At 38.0% G+C, this 24,693-nt stretch overlaps 1 protein-coding gene and 1 pseudogene across 1 annotated transcript; one reads left to right on the top strand and one right to left on the bottom strand.

Moving 5' to 3' along the window:
* Nucleotides 1–793: 793 nt before the first annotated feature.
* On the top strand, nt 794–4,851 carry LOC113296501 (annotated as a pseudogene).
* Nucleotides 4,852–6,880: 2,029 nt separating this feature from the next.
* LOC113293739 (pectinesterase 31-like) lies at nt 6,881–10,152 on the bottom strand. Its single transcript, XM_026542277.1, has 6 exons — nt 9,678–10,152; nt 9,477–9,581; nt 9,289–9,366; nt 8,455–8,641; nt 7,657–7,831; nt 6,881–7,259 (listed from the first exon to the last, which is right to left on the bottom strand). Exons 1-6 carry the CDS (start codon nt 9,915–9,917, stop codon nt 7,097–7,099), a joined length of 948 nt encoding a protein of 315 aa, XP_026398062.1. The 5' UTR covers nt 9,918–10,152; the 3' UTR covers nt 6,881–7,096.
* Nucleotides 10,153–24,693: the final 14,541 nt, after the last annotated feature.

Raw genomic sequence — 24,693 nt, forward strand, 5'->3', positions numbered from 1 at the left:
TAGAAAGAACTTGGAAAACCCCACAGGCTACTACCCAAAGGCCTTGACAACCATTTGCAAACCTAAGGAGCTTGGTGGATTAGGTTTTATGAATATGGAGCTTTTCAGCAGTGCCATGATAACAAAAATAGGATGGAGATTGGAGCAGGACAAGGATTCTCTCTTGTACCAGCTGATGGATGCCAAATATTTATTGGGAAGAAATGTTCTCAACATGAACACCAAAGCTAAAGATGGAGACTCCTGGATATGGAAAGGGGTTTTAGAGGGTATTCAGAACATTCAGCAACACTGCGAATGGAGAATAGGAAATGGCAACACAATAAAAATTTGGGAGGACTTTTGGATACCTTCTTCAACTGACAAACTCATCAAACCTGCTAAGGGGTGTGCTGTATCTATCTAAAGCATTGGATAGACTTCTATACAAAAAGAATCAATTTTCGTTTTGGTTTTCCAGGGTTAAGAGGCTAGGAATACTACATTGTTGGTGCTAATTTGATCTATACTAGTGGATGTTACTTAAGAAATAAAAACATCGCCTTTTTTTCTTCGTTGTTTAAATTTTTTCAATAAGTTAGTATGAGAATTTGGAGATGCAATGAGGCTAAAACAAGATCATATGGTATACTTTTGTTAATGGATTTTGATTTATTGTTATAAGTTTTATGTTCGTGGTAATTTTTTTTTGAATTTTTGCTGTTGGCAACTTGGCATACTGATTCTGTTGATGATTCCTCAGAACATCAGTATCTCATTTTTGGAAGATTGGTTTAGAGTTTAGATCTTAACCATGTCGGAAGAGGAGAATGCTATATATCCGTCTATAGATCCATCAGTATTTGATCTCATGGTTGTCGGGACTGGACTTCCTGAATCCATAATTGCAGCGGCCGCATCTGTTGCAGGAAAAACTGTCCTGCATGTCGACTCCAACTCATTCTCTGGAAGCTATTTCTCGTCTCTCTCGCTGGATGACTTCACCTCTTTTCTCTATGCTCAGAAAACCCAACCGGAAACCACTCTTCCGCACAGTTCGGTCGTCAATGGAAACAGTGATGTCGATGGGGACAAAAATTATGTGATCATTGATCTGAAACCGCAGTCTCTTTACTCAGACATCGAGATATCCTACTTAGCAGAAGAAGAAAGTGTTAAATCTTGTTCCAGAAAGTTCAACTTGGATCTTTCAGGACCTAGAGTTATGTTCTGTGCTGATTCGGTAGTGAACCTGTTGTTGGATTCAGGGGGGAAGCATCATATTGAGTTTAAAGCGCATTGATGGTAGCTTTATTTATGGTGCAAATGCAGAGTTGTCTGCTGTTCCTGATTCCAGATCTGCGATTTTCAAAGACCGCAGTCTTGGACTCACAGAGAAGAATCAGTTGATGAGGTTTTTCAAGCTTGTCCAGGCGCATATAGAAGGATCGACAGAGCATGCTGAAGACAGTGATGAAAGTAGGAGGATAAGGAATGAGGATTTGGAGAGTCCATTTATCGAATTCTTGAATAAGCAGCGGTGCCTTCAAAGATAAAATCGTACGTATGGCGCTGCATTTCTCTCTCTGTTAGATTTTATTTCCTTCAAAATTTGGTCTTCATTGAATTTCATTCAAATTTATACGTAAATAGTTCCTTGCACGTGATTGCCTATTTTGATTTTCTTTGATTTGGAAACTAAAATTCATCATGAATTCCGTTTCAGTATGATTCTACATGCGATAGCAATGGCCGATTATGATCAGGAGAAACCGGAGCTTTGTAAGAACCTCCTCAAGACTAAAGATGGTATAGAAAGTTTAGCTCTTTTCCACTCCTCGGTTGGCAGGTCAGTTATACAGTTTCTGATTAGATGCTCAAAAATTTTCTGCACGGAATACTTTTACCTTTCCATAAATGTGTTATTTACTTATTTTAACATGTTAACTGGGATTTTTTTTTTGAAAAGCATCTGTTTGGCCTTGGTGATTTATATTGTCTAACCTCTTCTGTTTTCTATGAACATCGAACATTCGTTTTAGGTATACCAATGCACTTGGAGCAATGATTTATCCAATCTACGGCCAGGGAGAACTACCACAAGCTTTTTGCCGTTTACAGCAGTTAAAGGTGCTCTTTATGTAAGTTTTTCTGACCCCTTATCTTCCAAATAGTATGCTGTGCATTCGTTTAACTAATACAATGGAGAGATGTTATAATACTAATATAGTCACGCTTCTGTCATTTGCCATGTCTTTTTCGGTATCATTGTTCATGAATTTCAACTAAAATCAAATCTTCTTTGCATAGGTATTGCGTCTGCCTGTAATAGCTTTACTTTTGTCCAAGGTGAGACGAATATTAAAGATTTGATTTCTTTTCTGCCAGATAGTTTGAATTTACCTATACTCTTTCGACATCGGGTGAAGGAATACATGCTTCTATAACTTCAGTTCGTGTTCCTTTACTTTGTAATTGTCTAATATTGATGGACATTGTCTAGGTGCATGTAAATGAACTCCCTTGAACTATGTAGGAAAATGGAGACCGCAAAGGTGTTAGATTGGCATCAGGTCAGGAGATACTCAGTCAGCATCTGGTTATAAATCCTTCTGTTACTGGTCCATCACCACCATTCTTACCCCGAGCTCCAAATTTGCTAGAAGAGTGCTCTGAAAGGTATGACAAAGGCAAAGTCAGAGAAAAGGTTGCCAGGGGAATATGTGTTATAAGGGGTTCGATAAAATCAGATTTATCAAACTTGCTGGTGATATTCCCTCCTAGATGTAAGCTTTTCTCCCTCTGTGTTTTTTGTTATCATGCTGAGATGAAGTTAATCATTTACGTATGTCTCTTTTCAGCTCTGTGTTCTGAACAGGTGTCTTCAATTAGAGTTCTCCAGTTAGGTAGCGGATTATCTGTTTGCCCATTAGGCATGTAAGTTTACCTATCCCTCTCTATTGTTTTTATTGTCATTGCTATAAGTTAGTAGGGAATTTTGCTACATTTAAACTTGAATTCCGTTGTGTTGCTACATAGGTCCGTTTTGTATCTTTCAACTTTATGCGACGATGTCATCCAAGGAAAGAAGTCACTACATGCAGCCATGAATTTTCTCGTTGCACCTCCTCTTTCTGAAAACCCTGAAGATACCTCCTCCATACAAAGTGAGAATGTGGGAGATGCCAAGCCCACTTTATTGTGGAAGGCGACGTTCGTTCAAGATCTGGAAAAGGTAAAGATCTTGCCGCTAAGGTTTTCTTTTCTGTACTGGGTTCTGCAGTTTACTATTTGATCACTCAACGTGATGCAAATAAGATTTCTTGTCTGATACTAATTGTGGCGTATAAGAGGGAATTGTTCTTTTCTATCACCAGGATAGATCAGGATTTTACTATTTTCTCCCCAAGTTACTACACACTAAGTTATAACTTTGTTTCTTATGTAATGCCTATACTATCCTCGTGAAAACTGTATCTCCATACTAGTAGTCCGCCTACAATGTCAATGAAACCCATGTTCATCGGACCCAGCAAGATGGTTTGTGTGTAATATTTCAAAAACTGTTGCACATAGCAGTTTAAGCTGATGTTCTCCATGGTATTTTTTCAGGTGATGGTCTATGAGTTAGCTGATGTTTCTTTTATAGTCTACTCAGCCATTGAACATGTACAGCCTTTTGTTCTTTAGCTGTAAGTATTTACGTAACACTATCTGGTATAGCATTCTTATTCATGGTGTGTATCAAGATGCCCAGTTGGAAGATGCGAGAAAGTTTGTTTCTGTCATGTGCTTTTGTGCAGGATACCTTGTATTTACAGCATGGAAAACACTATCTGAAAGATTGCTACATTGAAGGAAGTGTAGACTTCATCTTTGGTAATAGCACTGCTCTTTTAGAACATTGCCATATTCACTGCAAGTCATTACAGCACAGGGTAGGAAATCTGCTGACGAACCCACTGGCTACATGTTCCTCAGGTATGATTCTTTTGTTTCTTTCGTTGATGTTAGGCTTCCGTTTATGATCAACGAATAACACTTAGGTAATAGCACTGCTCTTTTGGCATCAACTTGTTGACAAATTTCAACTTCTAATATACATGTGTAGGTGTTTCGGACCTGGTTGTTGCCCCTCTAAGCGGGTGAATTGGGCTCGACAATTGATGAAGGATGAGGCACAACAGTTCCTGATGCATCAATTTGTTGATCCTAGTTGGGAAAAGCCATGGATGGGACTGAAGATACCCTATTCTGCATAATCACACTCTTACCAGGAGCTTCCAAGAAGATGTACAAACCCTTGTCAACTTCCAGAGTCCGAATAATATATTTCTTTAAAGTCGACAAATGACAAATTTCAAACTGTATGGGTTCTATATGGCGAGTTGGATAGCTTGCCCAAGTACTATTCTCGGTTTAACAAGGTTGAATCATACCCGAAGTCCAAAGTGCACATATGATGGGTTGAAGCATGCACCCCACCAGAGGGTGTATGCTGTGGAATTTTTTCTAGTGGTGAGACAACTCGTTTTTCTCATTGTGCAAAAGGAGCTTTAGCTAGACGAAATGTGGGCAATGTACAGGGAATTCAGTTCAGATTTGTCTCCTTCTCTGACCTCAGAAATGTGGGCAATATAAAGGGTTTCTGGTTATATTTGGTTAGATTCTCTCACCAAATGCCTGTGTTCCGCTGACTGATGAAAAAGAAGCTGCGTGGATATTGGAAGTTGGATCAGGATCCGATGCCTGTTTCTTTTTTCTATTCAGATAGCTCCACTTTTTGCTGCATTTTCAGAACAGGATACTATAAAGATGGGTCCAAATGGTGTGGGCACCGATCCTGACACTGTTGCGAGAAAAGTACCCTAGGACCTTCCCATAAAGGTCTCAATATTGCAAGTCAAAGAAGAGAGAACTCCGAGAATAAAAACACCATGGATGAAGGAAGAAATTCGGCCCTGCAAGACTGCAAGGAGCTTCTCATGATAAGTGTAAGGCTACCATTGTATCAGATGATGTGAGGTTATGCTTGGGTTTAACCTTCTCCAAATCTTCTCATGATAGGTGTAAGCCTTATATCCTTCTCCAAATCTTTCCTTATATCCGAGAATAGAGCCAAGACAACTTTGCTGCTTCGAAAACATGCACTCAGACCTTTTGTTGTCTTTTGGTGCCAATATAGTTCGTATGCAAGCACCTTTGGTGGCTTCTGATATGGAATGCAAGGACAAACTCCTTATTGAGAGCATAATTGTTCCATCCGGAACCTGCGATGAGGCTATCAAATCTAGCATGGTAAGTCTCTGTAGTATTATTACTAATTGAAGAAAGCAAAAGCAGAAGATTAATTTGTCATACTTATTTTATTGGCAGTTTTACAAAGAAGGAAAAGCAAAAACTGAATGTGACCTTCATAAACCCGACTAAAGCAAATGGAATTTTGGAACCACATAAGGAGAAGGCATCTCCACTGTTATCTGAAATCAGGTTGGAGTAAGCACAAAAAGAAGAGATTGGACAAGCCCACCTTTGGTTCCGCCACTAGGCTCAGCTGTGTTGAGTTGAACCCACAAGCAGATATTTATTGCTGATATGGCTAAGCAGGTTGGTTGTGATAGATGAAGACAGAGAGAGAATGTGCTGATTTAAGCGTGGGTAAGCGATGCTAACTTTCACTAAAACTGATACTAAAATACTAAATGTAGAGATCTCGTATGCTGAAAAAATACCATTGAATACTGGACAAAGGTGGACGTGCTCCACAAACTTGAGTTTTAGAATGTTGTCATCACTTTGGTCTTCTGAAGAAGTGAACTATTAGCCGAGTAAATTCAGGTATGAAAAGTAAAAACGAAAGTCAATCTAGGATGTTTTACAGACATTAAGCGTTTGTAGTCCAACGGTTAGGATAATTGCCTTCCAAGCAATAGAATAATTGGTCTTCTGATAATATGCATTTTTTTTTGCTGTTTTTGTCAGTTCATTCAGTTAGAAGTAAATGCAATTCCACCGTCATGGAGGTTGTTCTCTTCGTTTCCAAGGATACCCAGCTAGCTAATTTTATTGCGATTTTTTTTTTCTTTTTATTGGTTGCAAAGCAACAATTCAATATTACATTTACAAAAGAGAAAAATTCTTTGATGCTTGATAAACAACTTAACGAAATTCTGTATGATTAATTCTTCTTTTCATACAGACAAAAATCATAGAATTCAGTAAAAATCTCCGACTATCTTCGGCCTTCTGTTACGTTTTAGTTGACGAAGCGTCCACTCAATGCGTTCTTGAGCCGCTTTCCCACGATTTTTACAGCTTGTCTTGCTCTTGGCTTTCAACACTACAATGCTCCTTTGTTTTTTTGCTGTAGACAAGAAGAACAATAAGAAATTAAGACTACTACATAAATCAGTCGATACCGATATAAACAAGCAAACAAGCTTAGTAGTTAAAAGGCTTACCATTCCTTATGCTTTGGTACCCAGCACACATCTTCTCGACAGCATCTTCAAGCCTTGCTTCTGAAAAATCTATACTGCTTTCTTGTTTCTGATGGAATACTTGTGCCATGACCTCTTTTCAGTACGTAGAATCTCTTCTCTGCTTCTTCTTTAATCCTAAGCTAAGCTAGCTCTCAATCTCCTTATACTGTAGAAAAAAATATGTATTGGCCTAGCTTTGGCTCTAGTAGTCTTTATATAGAGAGGCTAAAGATCACTTTTAGCAAGTCTGTATTTTGGAAACCGGATTCAGAATAGGAAACTGGCGTATTTTGGACATACCAGACTTTAGTTCTACCCTGCAAATCTAGCTGATGCCCAAATTTAGCAAAACTTGTTTACTAAATTGGTTACTTCCAGGTCTTAACAAAGTCAAGAGAAGGGAGACAGAGGCAGAGTAGACTGAATACAAATGATTTATCTAGCGGTACAATAATGGGAACGCGTAGTACATGAAAGTAGGAGTTGCAAGCAGTTGGGACATTAGCTTTATACAACCAGCTAAGTCTTTCTTATTTCACTAGTTTATGACTTTATTGATATTTGACATTATTGAAAAACTCCATCGACATTGTCGAGATAGACATCTTCTTGGCAGCTCCTGGTAAGAAGTGTGATCATGCAGAATAGGGTATCTTCAGTCCCATCCTTTGGGCCATCCATGGCTTTTCCCAACTAGGATCAACAAATTGATGCATCAGGAACTGTTGCGCCTCTTCTTTCATCAATTCACGAGCCCAATTAACCCGCTTAGAGGGGCAACAACCAGGTCCGAAACACCTGCACATGTATTAGAAATTGAAACTTGTCAAGAAGTTGATGCCAACATACTGAGCCACGAAGTTTCATGCACCAAATTATTTTTACGTCTTCCGTTGATATTAGGTGGTTGTGCTCTAGGTCCACAACTTTAGTGGTAAGGCTTGCCTAAAATTAATGGCCTATGGCACTTTAATTGGGATTTCACCTGATAACAGATGACCAAAGGGTGTCAGACGGCTCTTATAAAACAGAGAAGCCTGAACCAGAACTTTCTAATATTCAAGAAGTCACGCGTGAGGTCACAACTAGGTAATCTTCTTAAAGTTGAACTATTAGCGACTGCCAAAACCAATTCACCTATAACAAGAGAGTAATTATTGGTCAATGAGGGTCATAATGTGGTGAGCACAATTACCTGTACTCGTAGAAACAAGCGCTTCTTTCGTTTTCACATTTGCCCCAGTTATGCCAGCCTTCATGTTTGATACAATCATCAATATATGTGTACGCAAAGACCACCCTTCCAAAAGGTCCCCATGGTCGCCCAAGATATGCATACGAATTTCCTCCATTGCCCGTAATTGTACATCCGTATCATTAAGTTGGCCCTCAGATTAGCTGACACAACATCCCGAGAGGTCATAAAACATGGAAACCATATCCTCAAACATGACAAACGTAATGCTGCAAATGGCTGTAAATTTTAAGACTTATCTAAAAAGTAAAAAGTAATCCTGAAGATTGTGATAAAGCAATATACAACAGTGGTATTACTTTCGTTAGAAGTTGAAAGAGTCTATAAATTGCAAGAAATAATGAGTTTAAGCACATACCCGCACACACAAAAGCAACAGAGGAGAAGATGAACAAAACTTTACAATGTCTAAAGGATAATGATCCAAACAAGAGCTAATCATCTCTAGACATACAGTTGACCCCTTTGAGGGCGACAAACAAATTTCAATGTATGGGAGAAGTTACAAATTTAGAGAGGGAGCTTCTGTTGGATATATGGTAAAACAAAACAACATTAATTTTTTTGATAACACTCATCTTTAACCTTTAATAGAAAATATCTGACAGGATTTTCTAACTTTAATTGGTGACAGTGGGCATCTAGAACAATTTCATGCAACCATAGTTGAACGAAAGAATAAATGCGTCCATCATAAATGGAAGACTAACATCCATGAAGGAATCAAAGAATAATACCTGAGGAACACGTAACCTGTGGGTTCGTCAGCAGATTTCCTACCCTGCGCTGTAATGTATCCTTGTGCCTTGCAGTGAATATGGCAATGTTCTAAAAGAGCAGTGCTATTGCCAAATATGAAGTCTACACTTCCTTCAATGTAGCAATCTTTCAAATAGTGTTTTCCATAATGTAAATACAAGGTATCCTGCACAAAAGCATACGACAGAGAGTAAACTTACAAAGAGAGAAAAAAAAAATCATGTTCCGTAAACCTACCCAATAACCCAAACTATTAGCACCGAAAATATAGAGTTCCTTTATCATCTGTTATTCCCTTGACTTCAAAAACACACCCGATGTATTGTCCTAAACTGCATAAAGTCGGACTTACTAATCTCAACAACAAAGCTCTCAATTGCTTAATCAACGCCTAAATTGATCATAATATCTCGATCCAATATACTTGGCAGGAGAATCAAGACAATAACTATGGCCAAGCGAAAACATCAAATACATCCTTACAACATCTTAGTTCATTATGACACCCAAAAATGGCATCACTTGGAAAACGTTTGAAGCACAAGAAACAAAGTTCAAAACCTTTTCAAGTATACCACAAGACGAACCAACCCATCATAAATTAATAAGGTGGACTGAAGAAGTCGATACTAAGTAGATACAATGGCAAGCAAGATAATGTCACCATTGAAGAAATCAAATAAATTACAGCTAATAATTGAAACAAGATACTAAGCAGATACTATTGCAAGCAAGATAATGTCTCCATTGGAGAAAAAAAATTATAGCTAATAACAGAAACAAAAACCAACAAAAACCAAATAAAAGGTATACCTGCCATCCGAGAAATCTACAATTGTAGAAAGCACACCGTTCAGCAGTTACTCTAAGAGCTACAGCTTGTCCTGAACCCTGTAAAAACAACAAACATTTCAAAATTCACAATCAACCCATCAAACATTTCCAGTAAAACAACAAAAAGAAAAGAGATCCATTTTGGCTAAATTACAAAATTTCACTACCTGAGGAGCATTATTCTCAAAGGTAACATTCTCAGCAATGAAATCTTCACCTTCAACAATTACACTACCACACCCAAACGTTCCAGTCCCAATCAACCTTGAACCCTAATTTCAATTTCCCACATCAACAAAAATCAACAAAACCAAACATCTAATTCAAAAACCAAGAAAAGGGTTTGTTAATAAGGTAAAATTACACACCTGATGATGGTTAATTTTGGTAGCAGTGTTATCGCAAGTAAGAATTGTATCTTCAGGGTGGGATGAAGAAAAAGTAATGAAATTTTTGGTTTTTGGAATGTAAATAGGTTGTTTGTAAATACCAGGTGATATCTGGATGATGATTCTAGCTGCATTCCTAAGAGGAATACAATCTACTGCTTCTTGTACTGTTTTGTAATCTCCACTCCCATCTTGTGATACTTTGATCACTCTTGCCATTTTCTTCTTCTTCTCCTTCTCTGTAGATGAGTATTCAATTCAGCTGGTTCAAGTTTCAGAGTTCTGTGTTCCGTCAGAGGAGCAATAACTAGGATCTATTTATAGTGATGTTTTGGGTTTCCTTTTATATTTTTTTAATTTACAATTATAATTTGGGATCATTATCTTAACAAAAATGATTATTGATTCACCCAGAAAAAGCTCAACTACTAGCCGCAGCGGTCTCCTAGAAGAATTTTACGGGGAAAAAGTTTGACGATCAGAAGTAGTTCTGGAGATGAAATAAGAAAAATCAATGCCTTTCTGAACCCGGCTTGATTGGGGTAATACCCAAATTAATTGGGGTATACCTAATGAGACAAAAGTTAGGCCATTATGAAGTAAAAAAGCCACCTCTTATCCTTGTATTTTCTAAATGATAAAATTACCCCTGCAATGATTAACACTAATTTTTTTCCCTTTTAATAAAAAGAGAATTACAGATCTAAAGGATTAGCAACCGGTAAGAAATTAGTTGGAAGCCTAGCAACAAGCTGAGTTCCAACTCCTTTTTGAATAACTATACCCAACCTATGGAAAAGAAATTCCCAACTCGAACATTAGGGTCATGGCTAGCAATATAATTCCGTAGACGTTTCAAAAAGTCTATAACATCATCCACCAACTCTCCTAAGGTGGTGAAAGCAAGCGCTCTAAAACCATAGCCTTGAGACGTACACTTCTCCAAATATTTAGCATTCTTTCGAGTAACGGCGTTCTTAATGGCCAAGCCTGAGACGAAGGAACGAACCCCACCACCGGTGAAAGGTGAAACACCAGTCACATCGAAACACACGTCACGTCCATCATCCTAATTATATACGAATATATCAGCCGGTCTCAGGGCCGTGCCATTATTCGCAAGAAACCCCAAATCAACTTCCTTCCTAGCCGGAACCCCTGCACGAAAACACATGTCTGCAATAATGTCACGCACCAAATCATGACGAAATTTAAGTCCAACTTCATTCGCACGGTGCAGCGCATGATCACCAAAGACATCCATTTCCCTCTTGCAAAAGGGACAAACACCATCTGCTTCAAAAAGGGGGATCCCTAGTCTGTAACGGAGAACTGCACTAAACTTCCTAGATCCAATAATTTGATTGAGCCCCAAGATAGGAATCACCATTAGGAAATCTCAAGCATGTTTAGTTTGGTTGCATTGCCAAAGCACAAAATCACGTTCAGTCATAACATTTTTGGTGGCAACTTCTCATTTATAGCATCAAAATAAATAGTTGCCAAAGAGTTCATAGAATGGGTGGCAACATTACTTGAGAAAATGGGAGAAACAAGCCCACACAATGAATTAAAGGATTCTATAGCTTGCTGTAGGGAAAGGCTATTACCTTCAATACAGGTGCGTCTAAGAATCGTGGACTGCAAATCAAGGGTCTGCAAACAAGAGGCAAGGAAACAATAATGCTTAATGTCCTGCATCGTATATACCCCCGAACCTCCATGTCTGAACGGCAAGGTAGAAAGCCTTTGCTGGAGAAGACCGTAACCAGGGCCATCACCAGTAATAATATGTCTAAGAAATTGAACCAGTCGAGTGTCAAATAAATCTTGAGCTTCAGATATGAATTCAGGTCTAGTGGTTCTCAGTGCAAAGTAAAGCCGTGACACACCCGCGCAATTCCTGAACAAGAGCAGTTCACATTGAGGGTCTTCTAGATTTTCTACGGAATCAATAAGAGCTATAGTTTTGCGCACTCTACCAACAACCAAATCTCTATTGAATTGAGCATCAAGATTGACCGGGCCACCCAATAACTTCACTCCCTTAGACAGCCTGCTAATATTAAGAGGGAAAACACCTGCAACCGAAGCTCTCGGATCCGGAGTGGGCCAAAAAAATTATGTTTTCTCTATGTTCAAACGTAAACCCCTTACAACCCCTTCATCTTGGATAATCTTCAAAGATTTGGCTACCATAGGGATGTCACCTATCAAGGTGCCATCATCCAGATACCAAGCTTGCAGTTCAAGCTCACACTCCATATCAATCTTGTTAGCCAAGGGATGAAGGGTAAGAGCAAACAACAAAAGCCCTAAAGGATCACCTTGTTGTACTCCTTTATAAGAAGAGAGTATATGATCCATATAATATAAGCGAGCAGGTGAAGCATAGAAGAACTCAACCCAACGAGATTAAACGCACCTCAGAGAGCATAACCGTACGGTCAATGAGGTTAAACGCATTCGAGAAGTCCACTAACAACATGAAAAATTTTCCGAGCCTCCTTTCTCTTTAAGCATACGATTGAAAGCGTGTAGAATAGTTTCCCCTCCATATTTAGCACCAACCCCAAATTGAAAGTCGCCTATATATGCATTAATTTCCTTGCCTACATGAGTTGCAGCACATTTGGAAACCATTCTTATCCAAATAGTACCAACCGCTATGGGTATTAAACCGCCGCCCGGTTTAACCAACGGAGTGAGGGGAGCACTATCCACAAATTCACCCAAAGCATGAGGACAAGAACCAGAAAGCCACAGGTTAACTACGTCCGTGATAGAAGCGATTCGGTCTTCCGAAATAGCAGCAGCAGAGCCACTAAGAGCATCTAAAAAGTGTTGTGCCCTGAATCCGTCCCTCCCACAAGAAGTACCCTTGAGAAAACTTCTAAGTCTCCCTAAGACAAGATCAGTTGAAGCCTTCATAGCTTCATGCCCAACCGGAGTTGAAGTAATCTGAAATAATTATATTAATTAAATTAGTTAGTTGATTTATATGAGTGGGTTTGGAAATAATTGAGAGTATGAAGTAGTAGAGGAGGTTTTGGGGTGAAAAAGTTAGGATTTTTGAGAAATTTGTGATATGAGTGATTCTAATCCTGATTTTGAGGTGGGGGAGTCTTCTAACTTTCCTCCTACAGATGAGTACTTGTATGATGACCTACCAAATCATGATCAAATGGATTACATGCATGATCCTCACTTTTATTTTCCTCAAACTCAAGATGGCTATGGAAGTGATGAATATATTGAGCCAAACGTAGAATCCAATGAACCAAAAGAAGAGAATGGAGCTGCAAGTAATCAGGTAGACAACCTACGTGGTGAAGATTGTGATTTTCCATGCAAATGGTCGATTTTTTTTTCACTTTTGCTTCCCGGGGTCGGAAAGGTCGACGCTCGTCGATCATGCCGACCTTAAGCGCCGACGTGGTTTATATTTGAACAACATGCCGACTTTTCATGAGCAGTACCCGTGTCGGCAAGGTAGAAAATTTGAACCCTGCCGACTTCCAATTTTTTTGCAACACAGGAGTCGTGATTTGAAAATGGTTACGCCGGCATTGTGTGGATACGTAGACCCTGCCGACTATATATCGGTCGGCATTGTTGAATTTTTCTACCGTGCCGGGTATTTTGTAGTTGGTAAGGTTTTATATGTTGACCCTGCCGACTTCCAGTTTTTTGCAACACAAGAGTCGTGATTTGAAAATTCTTACGCCGGCATTGTAGTGGATACGTAGACCCTGCCAACTATATTTCGGTCGACACTTTTGAATTTTTCTACCATGCCGGGTATTTTGTAGTCGGTATGGTTTTATATGTCGACCCTGCCGACTTACATCAACTAACTTTTGATGTTTTGTAGATTGTTGCATTGGTACCAATGACTAATCAGCCTCAAGCTCACAATATTAGGGGTCCCGATACTTCCGCACATTACACTGATTTGGAATGGGAGGAAAAAAACGACGCGATCAATTGGATTGTTGAGAAACCAAAAGAGAAGATGTGCGTTCTAGTGAAAAATACCCAACAAAAAGATACGCGGTTCGAAATGGTATGCGAGTGTTATGGTTTTCCGAACGCAAGTCACAAGAGAAAGGGTTATGTGTATGATAAGAATACGACTAGGGTGTACAAGACGAAGTCAAAGAAGTGTGGATTCCCATTCAAGATTATATTTTGGAGGAACAAAGAAATCGATAACGTGTGGAGAATGAATAGATTTGATGTTGGTTGGCATAACCATAAAGATCCGGAAACTCTTGTTGGGCATTGTCAAGTTTCCAAGTTGAAACCGCACGAGTTCGAACAAGTAAGAACAAGCTAGGGAATTAAACCAAGCAAGCTTCTTAGTAAGTTCAAGAGGGGTGACAAGAATAACGTCTCTTCATTGTCTACAATTTATGCGGCCAAGGCAACTATCAAAAGAATTGAATGGGATGGAAGAAAGGTGATTGAAGAATCAATGGTTAGTACACAAATACAATTAAACGGTGAGACACCATGAGTCATCAGAGGGCTTGGTGGATCGTATTTTTCTTGCGCATCCTGATATGATTCAATTGGCGCGTTGCTTTTACCAAGTTTTGTTCATGGATTGTACATATAAGATGAATAGGTACAACATGCCTTTGTTGAACATTGTAGGACAAACCTCGGATAAGCAATCGTTCACGGTGGCATGGTGTTTTATGGATCGTGAGAAGGATAATATCTACATTTGGGCATTGGAAACTTTGAAGCTTCTGTACCACGAAGACGAGACTCCCGGGGTTATAGTGACCGACAATGAGCAAGCAATAATGAACGCCGTGAGGATAGTTTTTCCAAATGCACAAAATTTTATTTGCACTTGGCATATATAATGCAATCTTAGAAAGAATTATAGGAATCATATCCAAAATCCAAAGGCAAAGAAAGGCACTAAACGTGAAAAGGAGGAAGATGAACGTCTTAGTATACTAACTAAAGAGGAGAGATAGAAAGAGAACGTTAGCATACAATGCTTATATCCATCATTGGTTATATTGACCTAAACCCTCATTCCACCCATTGAAACATTCTTAGAGGACGTTATATAGTTGTTACACTATTTCTCGTCAAAGCGATTTTCAAAGTGATTGAAACAATATGACTTTCGTCATTAGGTGAAGATAAACCCGATCAAAGTGAAACGCTTTACCAACACATGACTTCGAGATATAGATAGGCGAGATATACTCGGCTCGAAATATCAAATGTGTATTATCCGGTCTATATAGCATACAACTTTTGTCTCATAAGAAGTAGGAGATAGAAGAGATAGACTTTTGAGTGATAGATAAGTTCAAGTCTCCACATACCTTTTTGTTGATGAATTTCCACGGTTCCTTGAGTAGATCTTCGATGTTGTATGATGAATCTCCATGAAGTCCTTGAGCTCAACTACACTTTTTTATCCTAGTCCGAGACTTAGTTATGTAGACTAGAAATCAAGACTCATAGTTTTGATCACTAACATTGACAAACATGCTTGAGATAGCAACGCATGCGAGGTCGACGAGATATGCTCTAACACAACTAATATACATCTCCTACTGCAGCTTTCATGAGAAATAAGAATCCCTTACAACCTTCAATTGTGCATTTGCTTCCTTCAAAGGGACAATCGTTTGTAAAATGACCACTTACTGTACAAAGACTACAAATATTTGGTTGTATTGCACTTGAAACTTCCATTCTTTATGCAAGGTTGAAGATGAAGTTGAGAATGCTTTTATAATAACAACACCTAATATCTTGATTTTGAAATTTATAGACGTTGAGCATTCAATGGCTTGTACTTTGTGCTTAAAAAGTAATATTTTTATACTACTAACATCTAGGTCGGCTAGGTTGAGATTTCAAACGATGCCGATTACCTATCCCTGAAAACACTATAGCATATAACATGGTATGGTCGGCAAGGTCGAGCTTACAAACCATGCCGACGTACTGCAACTCTAATATTGTCTAAAATTGCACAAAAAAGAATAACTTCTAAAGCAACTGAAACTGAAAATTAATATAAGTTTAACAAGTCTAAAACCATAATCTAAGAGTTCAAAACATAATGCGAGAGTTCAAACCACAAACTAAGTTTCTAAAGCAAGTAAAACATAATAAAGTTTAAAAATTCCATGGATCCTTCTCATTGTTGTTATCTTCCTCCATATCACTAGCTTTTTCACCATCATCAGCTTTTGCTTTTCCCTTATCTGGACCTATGTAGTCACCGACCTCATTGTAATAGGGGTTCACTCTAGAAAAGTGACATGCCCTGGAAAACGTTCTTGGATCAACCTCCTCTTCTTCCTCCTATGATGATGTGCATTCAACATAGTTGAGGGGATTGCAAGGGATCTTTCTTACCCATCATAAGTAACTTTCTTACAGGAAATTCTCTTCAGTTTCATCTTTAGGATCTTCTAAATTGAGATAAATTCCGTCAATAAATTCTAATAGCTCTTCTGCATTTACCGTACAAGGTAGATCTTCTTTTTTTTCCTATGGGAACCTAAAAAATGCAAAAATAAAAGATATAAATTTTTACACATTGAAAAATGGTTCTTGTCATAGGGTCGGCAAGGTAGAGAGTCTATACATCGCCGACTAATACTTACTCGTCAGGGTTGTAATCATATACCAAGCCGACCAACACACAGTCGGTAAGGTCCTATAAAAGAAAAATGCCGACGGTTAACTCAGAAAATTTAGGGTTTCTGTGACCTAAAGTCGGCATGGTACAAGTCTAATAATATGTCGACTAGAAAAATGTCGGCAGGGTTCGTTAGTGGATACCATGCCGGCTCTGGTTAATGTCTAACAGTCGTCATGGCTGTTATGAAAAGTGGGCAGGTTATTCATCCTGAGACCATGCCGGCTCTTACAAAATACCAACAACCGGCGTGGTTCTAAATTATGAAAAGTGGTTCTAACCCCTTTAGGTGTTGATGAAGAAAAGGATTCTCTCGAATTACAGTTGATTCCTTCATTTTTCTTTGTTGAAAGCGAAGATGATACTTTTACTGATGTGGTGAGTTCTCAATTGAAAGAAATCGGTAAAGCTGTAGTGAATAATTTTGATAGCAATAGTCGCATCAACATGGGTGAAGTCTGTTTTTCTATTCTTCCTGATTTTTCTCGGTTATTGTTTGATCGTGGAAAAGATTTCAAACTCCTTAAACGTTTTTCTTACTTGGATGGAATTTATGAATTTGGTTTTGATGCAATTACTTCATGTTCCTTCGCATTATATGTTTGTTCACTTTTAACGGATGAATGCAATGGAAATTATGTGTGTAAGCTGCTCTTAAGAATGGGTACTGGTCAGCTTCTTGGTTTGGTGATTCAATCGATTGTATACCAACTAATAAGCATGTTATTAGGACTACTGGAATGGTGTTTGCTAAAATATCCGAGAGTAAGGATATGAAATTGAGTGATACTAGAGTTGATTCTTTCTGGCAGCTCAAAATGGGTAGAGTTTTTGATCGCGGAAAAGAGAAATGGAAAGTTGATTCTAAGTTGGGATACTTCCTAGAATTGTTTTTTACTGCTTAAATTGCTGGAACACCATCTAAAAATGGGGTTATTCTTACTGCTAGGAGTTTGCAGGTCACTGTTTATTTCTATCTTTATTTTGATGATACTTGCTCATTATTTGATCGAGGTAAGTGCGCCATTTTCTCCTCGTTATCTTACTGGAAATTGTGTATTTGATTGCTTGTTAACTTTTGGTACGAATCAATTTGGGCTGTACATTCGATGACTCATGTATGTGTTGTTCATCATGTGGATATTAAAGTTGAGAGTAAGTTGTTTGTTCATATGCCTGCGAGAGATAGATTTTACGTACTCTTGTTTGCTAGAGTAAGTGATATTAGGAAGGCTGGTTAGTTGTTGGTTCAAATGCTTGATATGCAGGAAAAAGCTTTTGTTCTTTCACCGCTGAAAATAATTTGGGTCCCTTGCCATCAAAATTTTAGCTCCAATTATATACCAGCTGAGGTGATATCTTCACAACTGATGCATTCTCTAGGTGCAACTGATGCTTTTGTTGGATTTCGTGGTTATCATCTTAAGATATTTCTCATTCTTATTCGCAACTGTATTGGACAGTTGAGCAGTTCTCGTTCTTACAGGAACTATTAGGTATACGGTCTGCTAGTGTTCTAAGGGGTTTGAATGATTGTGTTTGTTTAGATAGAAAGCTTTTGGAAGCTTCTAGCTTGGATACTATGATGTCTGCTCACTTGCTCCAAATCTTGAATTCAAATGGTGACTACATGGTATTCCGTGTTTTTTCTCTTGTGGAGAGTTGTTAGAGCATTTCTTGGTTGAACCCACCAAGCGTTGGTATGTCAATTTTGGTTGTCATATTTTAGTGAATCAAAACTCATGTTAAGACTCGCTTGATTATGTACTAGAGTCTACTTCGTATAGGTTAGCTTGAAAGTATTAGGATATGAGACATTACAAGTATTGCGAAGTCTTGAAGATGTGAAGAAGCAAGGAGCTACAACGACAATAATCATCCTTCCACTTGAGGTTGGTGATATTTGACTTGAACTGTTTCATTCCCTAACATATCTTTCAAGTCGTGCATATTGAAAACATAACTGCGAAGCATATTTGAACTCTAGATAGACATACTATTAAGGAATACAATACGAGGTTTATTGCTTAACCATTAAACTTTGTAGATAAGACATAGCCATAATCATTTGAATGCTATTGTGATGATGTATTGGTATGAGGTGAGGATTTCATCCTAGGGAACAATGTTTACATGTGTTCTAAGGAAGTAAGTTCATAAACTTGTTTGTGGACCGAAAAACAAATTTCCAGGTGTTATTGGTTTTGTTATTCATTACATATCTTATGAACAACCAATATGTGTGATAGAGTATAACCGCTCACAACTTGTTGTGTTCTTGGTAGAACTATTCACAAAGGCCTGACTTATGTATTGGTATAACTTTTATTAGTAAAACCAATCTTAAGTAATCACTTGTGGTATGATCGGGTTTGTGTTTCTGACCGAATATGGGGAAGGGGAACCGATCCTAATAATAGGTGCAATATATCACAATGGGAACCGATCCTTGTATGGGGTGCAGCAAGGTTTATAGCAGAAAGGGGAACCGATCCTATGGACATGTGCAACACGTTTTTAGGCAAAGAGGAACTGATCCTATGGACATGTGCAACACATATAAGTTAGATACCATATATATGCGGGGAACCGATCCTAGTACCTAGTCAACCGAATTTTGGAAAGCTAGTGTGACTATGCACAATACTCACATAGAGGTAGAGCCGAAACTTGTTTTGGTAGAACCGTTAAACCCATGATTGTGATTGAATGTTGTTATGATCAATCACATAGTTCTTGAAAGTCAGATGAACCAATTCTAAACTTGTTTGGAAGTGTGGAAAATCGGTTTCAAGGTTGTAAGTGTGAAAGAGAACTTACAAAGTAAAGATGTCGATAAACTTTGAACACGTATTGTGAATATTTATTTCTTTAATTGTTCAAAGATATTCCTTAACGGCTAAGGGAAGAGAATCCCAGGATCGAAGCATAAGTAAGTTAAGAATCTTTTAATCAAGGTTATTAATTTCATTTTGTAGGGAAATTCCAAAAATAGTAATGTGCATTTACTAATTAGATTTTCCGAGAGATTTCGATCGTTATTTTTGGACATGCATTTCCAGTAATTATGAAAACAGAATTTGTGCTTTAATGAATATCTTGAGAATATTTTCGGTTTCGGAAATTCCTTGGTGTCCAAACTTCCTTGTCTATAAATACTTGAAGTTTGCCTTTCTAGCAAACTAATCCTTCGTAACAACATACTTCCTCTTTTGTTGTTGTTACTGGTGTAGCCGCCTATTCAGAGAGGAGAGTAACCTAATTAGGCGAGATCTCTTACGGCCGCTCAGTTTAAAGTCTTCTTTGGGATTGAGAAGCTCTAGGGTGTACCTTTGGTGGAAAACTAGTTAATTGCGGTTTATCCTTTGTTTTCGATTGATTTTATTGACTAACGGTGGTTGAAATATGATTGCACCTATTTTTTTTATTCTTGAGAATCTTCTCTTCTGATATAAGATTCACTCAAACTAGTTCAGAGTTTCGACAGGGATCTTTAGACTGTTGTTAGTTCTAAAGACGATCTTGTGATAATCCATTGTTAACAGACTCCGTTCTGTGCGTGATTGATTACAAGAGATTCAAGTGATTGTGTGCAGGTTTTTATTGAAGATTTAAGAAGGTTTGAAGATATTGAAGATCTGACTTGGGTTTTATAATCTTTGGTATGCACTATACTTGTTTCGGTAAAATAGGATCCAATTAATAATCGGTTTATCCTTGTGGTAGATTGGATTGATTAATTGATTAGATCGGCATCAACACGATTATTCGGATTTAAGGTGTTGTTGGCTTAATCTTAAACGATTACTTCGGTTATTGAACATAAGATATATCTAAGGACCTGATGAAGGAGTTTATGTTAAGATAAACGGAAGAGCCTTTATCCGACTCATATCACTTGGTTGAATAGAGTTGATACCAAACAGATTTGATGTTCCTTTACTGTTTGGAATACGAACCAAAGGAATTGTTCCAAGTACGTGACTTATTCATAAGTCGGAGCCGTGGGAATACAGACGGAACTAGGTGAACTATAGGGTTAGTTACTTGGTCTCAACTATATGAAGTTAGGTGTAATTTTGTGTAGCGGCTTAATCCTGAGAGTATTCAATTCTCGACAAGGTCCCGGGGTTTTTCTGCATTTGCAGTTTCCTCGTTAACAAAATCTTGTTGTGTCATTTACTTTTATTTTCCGAATTATAATTGTATTATTATAATTAAAGTAGATTACACAAACGTTAATTCATATTTACTTGAGAAGCAATCCTATTGTGTTTGGTTAAGTCAAAACCTTTGTATCAAGTAAACATACTTCGTTGTTGTATTGTCTCGATCTCGTATCCATACACGATCACACGAAGTGTGAACCGATTAGTTGTGTTGTCTCGACTCAGTCTACAGACAATCACTTTCGGAGAAAGGACTTATAGGTAGGAAAAGTTTTAGCTTGAGTTATATTTGGGTACCCTCGCCTTTTCAAGAGTCTCTCAACAGTGAGAGATTCTACCATGTTGGAGTCCTTGGAAATGTTAAGTGGCACTCAGGTCTTGCTTGTAGTGTTTCGGATTATAAAGGTGTTGCTCTGGGTAGAGTACCTTAAGTGGAAGTTCATATTGGTTCCACTTGGTCAGTTTCTCTGTACTGATATAACACTTCAAGTGACATGAAAAAGTAAGTCTAGGAATGTACATGAACTACTTTGTCGAATGCTGCATAATGATAGATGGAGTTTCAATTGTAAAGGTTATCTTATTTGGCAGTTGGGATATGGTTTACTTGCTCCTATGGAAATGGTACTTATTGAATCTCTTAAGATAAGTGTTAATGCACAGAAATAAAATGATGTGTCACAGATTCTTGTGGAGAGAATTGTATGCGTACTGTTTCATCTTGTTAGTGTATTGCCTAATTATGTTGAAGACAATGTTGTACGTATAACTTTGGATGTTCAAAGTCTGAATTTTGGACATAAAGTATTTGACCGTGTCAAGGGGTTTCAACACATGAGGAGTTACTCTTTCCTTGCTATGCACTGCGGTAAAGGTGATGTTGATTTTTACCAAATGCTTCATAGAACGTTCATGTTAGCAGAGAAGTTATCCACCCAAGTGACTGACATCCTCACAACAACAGGAGATGTTTATATCCCTATAATTGTGTTCTTATATTCTTCAGTGCTTACATCTGAAGTGCTCGCCAGATTTGCGACTCCAGGGAGACACATATTGAAAGTTCGGCAGTTCCCTTGTAGTTATCTGCACATGTTTTATCCTGCCTGGTATTTTACTCGTTACTGCAAGAACCTAACAGCTTTATCCGAATTATATTCGAGTGATTGTTATCTTCCTTGTTACCCTGCTATATGGAAGTTTGTTTCAGCTGGTGATTCTCAGCTCAATGAGGTACTGATATTCACAAATGAGGTGATGAGATATGTTGAATTTCTCGAGCTATTTAGAGCTACAGTATGGCTGGAAGTTAATGATTTTATTCGTATTTTACCTCTGGGAGCTAAAGTAATGTTGAGGATGCTAGTTTATCTCCTTATATCTGAGGCCAGGACTGCGTTTGCCACTGGAAGCTTACACCAAGGGTAGTCACCACTGTACAAGTGCAGAGTGGAGCTAATGCAAATGGCACAAACCAAAAACTACTTGATGTATTTTCAAATGTTGTTGTTGATAGTGGTAAAATGGGTTCTTTTCGAACTTGTGAAGGTAACTCTTTTTTTTTTAAGATTTAAACAAATAAATAAATGAAGGAAATTAATAGTAATGTCAAGATTTTAGAAGGATTAAGGCTCAGGATTCACTACCAATTCAAGTTGATTGGTTATAAATAATATTTCAGAAATAATTATTAAGTTCTTTTTCTTATTAAATCACTTTTTAATTTAAAAGGTGTCCAAATATTAAGTTGTAATCCTTAAGCATGATTTATCAAAGAATTATCTAAGCATAAAACATCAAACTGATTCACAACTAATTAAGAAAACCATTTTATCCCTTTTTTTTATATTTATCCAAGTGAATTAAATAAAGTAAATAATTAAAGAAATTATAAATAAAAATATTACCAATCAAACATGAGTGAATAGATCCTCCATTGCCTCAATCACCAAGAATTTAACCTCTCATCGTGTTGGAAATACACTCAAAAGATTTTATTAATGCTCAAAAGTTGATTACAAATGATGAAATAAGAAGAAAATCGTTTTAAGACCGTTCTTTGCGACCCACTGAAAGCGTCAGGGAACAACGGCACTTTAGAAGTGCTGTAAGCACAACACCGAAGTCGTGGGAAAGGAACTGAGAATTGTCGCAAATATGCGACACTAGTCAACGACTCTCCTGGACTGTACAATGTTCTTCGTGTTCTTGGCTGAGCAGCAGCAGAATTTCTTCGCCTGTCGACCTCTTCTTTTGATTCTCTCGGCTCTAACTCTCTCCCAATGACTTCCAAACTTGATAGCTTCAATTGTACGTGTATTTATAGTGAATTGAGGCCAAAAATCCGACAATTGATTGCGTATATACTCTCTTTAATTCGATTATTCCTTGCTGCCAAAAATAACGATAATTTCCATTTTTAAGACCATGCACGCGTTAGATTTGATCCTGCACGCTCTAGTTAGCCTTCTACACGTCTCAGAACTCTTCCAACGCTATTAGAACTCCTCCATGCACACAAGAACTTCAATTTTGCTCGTGTTACAGTACACGTGCTCTGTTTTGGGTGTGTGAATCATCACGCGTTTTCCAGCCAATTCCGATCGAACCCACTGCCCAAAATGTGTTCTTTAACCTATATCACATCTCTCTATCAAATTTCAGCCATTGAATCGACCCGTAACCCCTTCATTTTTGTGATCAAACTTCTGCCAGTTGAGAATTTAATTTCCCGCCAAAAAAAGAATTTGAATGTTGAAGATGATATGCCCCCTATCCTGAACTGGGGTGCGAATATCAGATGCCTTGGGGGTGACCTGGGGGTGCCCCTTAGTAATTAGGTTACCCCTTATCCAAAAGCGAGAGTCCGAATAACACTTGTCCTCAGGGTACCAAAATCAACTTTTCGAGCCGAATTTTCCAAAAATGTTTATTTCCTAAAAATACATAAAAACACAATATTAGTACAAAAATAGAGTTCCAACAATACGGATATTGAGGACAAATTAGACACAAAAATGCGTCTATCAAATACCCCCAAACCTATTATTTGCTAGTCCTCGAGCAAATCTAATCTAAAAAATAAAATGACTACACTTAGCACGTGTTGCCAGCCGTTAAACCACTAGGTGTACCCACAAAAACTTTATACTCCAGACCCTAGCTATCTACAACGAACCTTGGAAGGCACTAAAAAATCTCCTTGTTTGGCATACTTATTGACTACAAGAGGAAGTACCCTGATGCGAAATTCCAATTGATGTACACGAGTTTGCACTCAAGCATACTAAAATTCATATATAAGTGACAGAGCTCTACTAAGATAGTTTCACGATGGACATCATACTCGGAGTCAGACTAATCACATGAAAAGATTAAGAAGATGGAAAAAGAAAAATGTAGATGGTTGAAAAGTGAACGGTGTTTCCCATATCTGTCTGAAGGCCTCTGCCAAGGTGAACCTAACCTAAATGACTGAGATACCGGTCTGACTAACTTAAATCTAGATCAACAAACTGGCAAATACAAGGGAACCAGCAGTTGACTACACAGAACAATAACCATTTTTTTTTTAACTTAACGGCATGAATAGATCTTTTTGATCCAAGCGCATGCTTCTTGTCAGCAGATTACACGATAGTTCCCACGGGTCCTGCATTCCACGCTTGCTTAGGCGACGGAAACAGGGAGAACACACACATATTGCTATCCAAGTGTTAGTATTTATTCCGATTGGTCTACTGGTCTGGTCTAATTTTTTTTTTTTTTAAAAAGGTTACTCAGTCACTCTATTTCACCCTAGCAAAGGTAACAACTTGAATCGTGTGCCCCACCAAATCACTTGAAATAAAAGAAAACTAAAAATAGAAAGTGAAAAGGACTCGACGAGATATGGCGAAACTATCATGTTAATTCTAACACCTGAGCTCTGTGCTTTTATGAATAGACTCTATAGATGTTTCCATCTAGTCAGATTGGTTCCTCAACTCCTAAAACAAAAATGTTTCCATCCACTTAGATTGGTTAGTGCCATCCTAAATACGCATAAATTTCTAGGCTCTGGAGTTTATTTATTGCAACTAAAAAGTTTCTCCCATACCCCCAAACTTAAGTCTAACATTGTCCTCAATGTTCTAAA

Source organism: Papaver somniferum, chromosome 7 (genome assembly GCF_003573695.1).
Source record: "Papaver somniferum cultivar HN1 chromosome 7, ASM357369v1, whole genome shotgun sequence".
Classification (NCBI taxonomy): Eukaryota; Viridiplantae; Streptophyta; class Magnoliopsida; order Ranunculales; family Papaveraceae; genus Papaver; species Papaver somniferum.